Genomic DNA, 6,657 nt, shown 5'->3' on the forward strand with positions numbered 1-6,657 from the left:
TCAAAAAAGACAGCAAATCATAGTAAGTAGTGGTATCAACATTGCGGCCAAGTCTAGTTTATTCCTCATTCAGAAACTGACCAAGTGTTAAACAATACAAATAAAAGAGAAGTGTTGCTCTTTAATGTAGGAGTGCATTGAGGTTATGTATTAAAAAATAGCAGACTTGGCCACAATGTAGATTTCACTACTTTGATAGGCCGACTTCTTTGGGATGGAGTTTGGAACTTGGCCTTTTTTCACTGTTATGTTTTTGTTGGGTTATAATTAAATGGATACAGAATATAAATTAGTTTCATTATGAGAACAACTTTTATATTAATATAGATCTTGAAAATAAGCAATAAAATAGTACTAGAACTGTGATTTATTAGGTAATTATTAAATCTTTTAAAAAATAATTTGTATTTAAAAACTACAAACAATTTTCAAAAACGAAATTGTTATGAAGTATGACTTAAATATACAATAAACGATTTTGTAACCTTTAAAATAAATGTACATACTTGAATACTAAAATAATGTATTATTGTATATTGTAAATATATTTCCAAATGAAAATGCTGACATAATATTATTATTCTTAAGTAAATTATATTAACAATTCATTTTAGAAGAATAATGAATAATTAGAAAAAATTAATAAAATAAGTAATAACAAATAATTTATAATACATAATATTTATAACATTTAAAATAAGAATATAAAAACAAAGTAATTTTTAAACCCAGTTATTATTAATATAAAACATTAAATAATAACAACAGCAAATTAACAATACAGAATATTAAAAAAAAGAACGTTTTATGCTACAAATCCTAGTATTCCTCTACATACAATTCTTATTTCTTAATAGTAAAATAAAAGTAAGTATTGCACTAAATATTTTGTAAAAAAAAATATATATGTACATATATAAATAAATACGTATAAAATAAACACAACATTTTGTTCCTGGTAGTAATTATAAGTTAAGTTACTATTTTATAGCTAAAATATAATATAACAAAACAAAAAATAATAGTTTTAATTTTTAAATCATGTAAACAAAATGTTAATTCTGCTTTAATCGTACATTATACAGGGTCATTTATTTTTTAATAACAACAATTATATTAAATTAATAGATAAACACTTTCTTCAAACACATTTTAAACTAAGTGTTAAAATTTAAAAACAATGTCTAAATTGATACTATGAAATTTAATTTATATTTAATACTTGGAAAGTTGTTAATTTTGATACAACTTCTTAGTTGTAAACAAAACACAATTAATTTTGATCAAAATACAGGTTAAAAGTGTTGTCAGGTTAAATTAAGTTTGATGATCATATATTTGAGCACATTTATTTTGGATGTATATACAACACATTTTATTTGTATGCCAACACTTTGTAATTTGTACAACCTTGAAACATAAAAATATCAACAAAGAAAACAATAACTCAATTGATGTTAAAACTAAAACTATATAATACTAATTATTTTTGCTCATCATGTTACTGTCAGGTAACTTTTATTTAAAAACATTATTATTGGATTGATTTTAGGTAAAATATTAGTTTGATTACAATTTACCCTGTGATAAGCTCAGTTAAATATCAATGACAATAATAAAATAATACTGATAATTAAGTTTTTAACGATTACAACAGTAATCATTGATGGATTTAGAAGTTCTAGTGTTGAATGGTAAAGACTGTGGACTGTCTGAAGATATTCCTTTGGATTTAGCTTGCTATAAGAAAATTAAAAATATTTAAATAATTAAATAAATCATATTACAATATAATTAAAACTGTAACAGACAAATAACAATACATTTTTTTAAGTTGTAATATTCATTAATGCTATTGTCTAGAAATAAAAAACCAATATTAAAATACTGTATAAGATGATTCTTTTATCAAAGAACCCACATAATTTCAGTTTATGAACTGATATACAATAATCCACAAAATATAATTAGGTGTTTGATTTTAGTGTGACATGATACATTGATATTTTGAACCATGTGCATAATGTATACATTGTAAACAAACATGCAAATATATATCTAAATGCAATATAATAAGTATAATTTTGGGCTTAACTTATAACTCATAAGTCATACTTATAAATTGTTTGTACATTAAATTGAATGGGCCCTTCACACTAATAAACAATGGATTTAATACAGAGTAGTTTATTATTTTGAGTTACACATACAAAAGTTTTGTTATTAATTTGGCATACATTCTGAACATACTAATTTGATTAATTATTATATTGTGGATTTTTCCCTCATAGTTTAATATTATAATACAATAATTTTTTCTCATTTCTTTTGATTATTTGTTACAACCATAGTGGAATTTGAAAATCAAGGTGGTTATAAAATAAGTATTGAAAGATAAACTAATTCAAAATTGTTTATAATATCATTAGATTTTAATTGTTACGGATCACGGTAGAATCTGAGATATGTCCAGAATAGGTTTTACAGAGATATATTTTGCTAACTTTATTGGGTAATAAAATGACTTTATAGATAATGTATACTACTGTGTATCTTATCATCTATGGGTTAGGTAAATGTTATATAATAATTGAAAATATTCTCAAATGATCAAATTTTGATTTTTTTTTTCATATAGTGCAAAAACTGTCAAACATACAAGCAACTGAAGTTATAATAGGAAATATCATAGGGACTGCTGCAAATATAATACTAGTATCCTAATCCTACTTAGACTGAAATAGTTAAGGGATCATGTCATTAAATTATTAAATATTATAGTATGTAATTTTTGTAGAATTTTAAAAATATATAGTTATACAGCTTATTTTTATAACTATTGAAGATATTAGTGTATAACAATAACTCGCTCAATACTCAATAGGTATTATAAAATATAAATTATATCATACTAATTAATGTTTTACTATAGCAAAATATTCACATTATTATTTTTAGCAGTTATAAGTATATTTATGATAGTTAAGAATGTACATGATATATTTTTTACCTCCATCAATTCTGAAGCAATTTGAACAAATAATTTTTCTACATTGTCTGCTTGTTTCGCCGATGTTTCTAAATAGCGCATATCATGTCTTTGAGCAAAATCTTGACCTACATGAGAAGGAATTTCACGGTCTTCTTTGTCTATTTTGTTACCTAGTATATCAAAGTAAAAAGTTAAACTTAAAATATAATTAATCATTTCAAAAAATGTAATATTTACCAACTAAAACCCTTAGTACTCTGTTGTTTGCATATTCATCAATTTCACGAAGCCAATCATTAAGGCAATCAAATGTTGGCTGGGATGTTATATCATAAATTAATATTAAAGCATGTGCAGATCGATAATAACTTTGAGTAATTGAACGGAATCTTTCTTGTCCTGCAGTATCCCAAATTTGGAGCTAATAAAATAAAAATAGAAATACATAATAAATAATAATATTAGTTAATATAACCTAAATAGAAAATGTTATTTATCAATGATATTCTTATTGTGCCACAGTTGCAATTGCAGAATATAAGGTGTAAAAAATTACATTTAAGCAATGAGCTCATTAATTTTGAACAGATTTTAGATATAAACCACATATAAAATCTTATACATATCTTATACATGCTTAAGTTGTTTCCTTCACACAGTGATTTAAACAGTTTAATAAATTTAAATTAATAACAAAATTGCATTTGTTCCACCTCACCACTATGCGATCTATTTAATTGTTTTTATAAATCATATTTTTTCTTAGTATGATCCCCTCATTATATAATATAAAAAATAAAAATACAATTTACAATAGGTATTGGGGACACATACAAATTATAATATAGTTGTGATAAGTGTATTAAGTCCATAACTATATGGAATGCACTAATAAATTACTTTGACTTTTTCATTGTCTATTTCAATTGTTTTTATCATAAAATCCACTCCAATTGTTGCACCTTGACCAGGAGGAAACATTCCCTAAACATAAATAGAAAACATTAAACATTTTAATATACCTAGTTTGGTTCAACAAACATTTTTGACAATAAAATAAAGTTAATAAATAATGGAAATTAGAAATTACATGCCTCTCTTTATTAACAAAATAATTGTTTATGTAGTATTTTAAGTCAACTGAAACAATGAGAAATTTAAAATGTTGACTTATTTAAGTGTTAGGACCTCTATTTTTTATAATTTATACAAATGGTTTATTGGTTTAAATTTAAACGTTAAAATAATTAGTTTTGCTGATGATACCTTAATTTTGGTTAGCGGTACCTCAAATAATGTAGTCAATATACTGACTACACGCACCTTGGAAACAATTAATACCTGGTTTGAATATAATTTACTTGAACTTAATAATAAAAAAAAAATTAGTATATGTATTTTGAAATTTATAATAACAAAAGTTTAATATACAATCCATTAATTATACACTACTCTAATTGAAATATGTCATTAGATTCTTGTAAATGTGATAAACTTGAACATGTTGACTCAATTAAATATCTTGGGATGATTTTTAATAGAAACTTGAGGTGGACTGCACGTATAAATCACGTGGTTAGTATGATACGAAAACTGTTTTATAAATTCAAATTGTTAAAAGATATCCTCAACACCAAGACCTTGCGTACAGTCTATTTAGCACTAGTACAATCTATTATTAACTATGGTATAGTTGTTTGGGGAAACGCATCTAAGTTTGCTATCCACTTATTATTACATTAAACTCACTGTTGAGATTTATACTATTAAAACGTATGATTTTCATGTAGATGACCTTTACAGGACAATAAATGCAAGAAACCTAAATGGCTTGTATATATGAAATATCCTTATATTTTTAACATAGATCTAAAAGAATATTACCCATTACATACCTATCAAACACGCATGAAACAAAATGTAAATCTGAATATCCCAGTAACCAATAAAGAATTTGTTAGAAAAATGGTTTTTAATGTCGGTATTTGTTATCATTATAACTTTTTTTTTGAAACATCTAAATCTTAACTGTTACATTGTAAAAAATAAAAAAACTTTAAGTCGTATTCTTATCATTATATTACTCTATAATATGAAATGTTTATTCTATACCTATGTAATACATAAATAATAATAGAATATTATATTATGTATATTTAAATAATTTATGTAATATATTTGTGTTGTATTGAACTTGCTGCACCCATCACAAACTAAGCTTTTGGGGCGGCATCATTAATTGTATTATTTTAGTCTTTGTTATCCTTTTGTAAAATATTATATTGACAATAAACTATTATTATTATTATTTAAGACTACCTTTAATCAAGGTTAAAAATTATTATTTTATATTATTATATTATTATACTAGTATTATTATATTATATTATTATTATAATTATTCAATGCTCTACCTAAAGTGCTCTTGATTTTTTGTTTTAATTTTAAGTTCTTTAATCGGCAATTTAAGCTTCAATAGTAGAAACAAAAAACAGGTGTAAACAATAGTTATAAATTGTAAGTTCATTTTAAACAGAATAAAACAAAATATCAATTATCTAATTGACTGCAAAACGAGAAGAATTTAATAATTAAATTTAAATTAATCTGTTGTCAAAATGCAATAATCATTTCAAATTTTAGTAGAGCCATACATACCTGTGTAAATCGACGGACCAAACAAGTTTTGCCGACACCAGCATTACCAACTAGTACTACTTTAAATAAGAATTTATAGTCTTCCATTGCACAAAATACTAATGAATCAAGAAAATATTAAAATAATATATTAATCTTTTATTTCAACGGGTGACACCAAACATTCCGTTCGATCTATACAGTAGTTACATAGCAAACACCAGGTATCTAGATTAAATGATTTCTGAGAATCGACCAGCTTATTAATTTTGTTTGATCATTGTATCGAGTATTCGAGTGCACGTTAACGTAACGTAAAACGGAAATAGGAACAACGGTAAGTCGGTATCATTAATTGGTCATGAACATGGTTCAAACAATGGAAATTGTAGGTAAAATAGGTAAATGGTTTTTTCTTATTATTACATGTAAGTATAATTTATGTGTGTTTATGATGTACGTGCGGGCGTATGTGTGTGTGTGTGTGTGTGCTGATATTCACGTAAATACGTAATATTTACAGGTATTATAATATATATATGTATATATATATTTAATCTTATAACAATAATAGTAATAATAATCATTAAACTACGTGTTGATAAGAACACGTAAATTGATAAAAAGCGAACATAACATTGCGTTATCGCTCGTAAACTCCCACGCACCCACAACCTCCATCACACAAATCCATAAAAACATATGTAAATTACATTATAATATTATTATATTTAAATATACCATTAATGTTCTTAATACTTTAGATAATTTTAGTTACTACAATTATTGTTCTATGGTACAATTTATACTACGTCGATGCGTGTACAGGCGTACAGCAACAATATAGATAAAATATAAATACAACATGTTATGACTTATGGTGTACAGGCCATAGAGTTAAAGTATTAGAATATAGGCGTACAGCAATTTTTTTATAGTTGTGCTTTGTAGATCGTTTTTTGTATACGTTTTTCCCCTCTAACCACCTCCAATAGAAAGAAAATATTTCGAAATCCAATTACATGCTT

The 6,657-nt window shown here is 24.5% G+C and overlaps 1 protein-coding gene across 1 annotated transcript; it reads right to left on the reverse strand.

Moving 5' to 3' along the window:
• Positions 1–352: 352 nt before the first annotated feature.
• Positions 353–6,149, reverse strand: LOC100164967 (ras-related protein Rab-30). Its single transcript, XM_001945271.5, has 5 exons — positions 5,651–6,149; positions 3,893–3,976; positions 3,230–3,413; positions 3,011–3,162; positions 353–1,740 (listed from the first exon to the last, which is right to left on the reverse strand). The coding sequence occupies exons 1-5, from the start codon at positions 5,735–5,737 to the stop codon at positions 1,642–1,644; spliced, it is 606 nt and encodes a 201-aa protein (XP_001945306.2). The 5' UTR covers positions 5,738–6,149; the 3' UTR covers positions 353–1,641.
• Positions 6,150–6,657: the final 508 nt, after the last annotated feature.

This window comes from Acyrthosiphon pisum, chromosome A2, assembly GCF_005508785.2.
Source record: "Acyrthosiphon pisum isolate AL4f chromosome A2, pea_aphid_22Mar2018_4r6ur, whole genome shotgun sequence".
Taxonomy (NCBI): Eukaryota; Metazoa; Arthropoda; class Insecta; order Hemiptera; family Aphididae; genus Acyrthosiphon; species Acyrthosiphon pisum.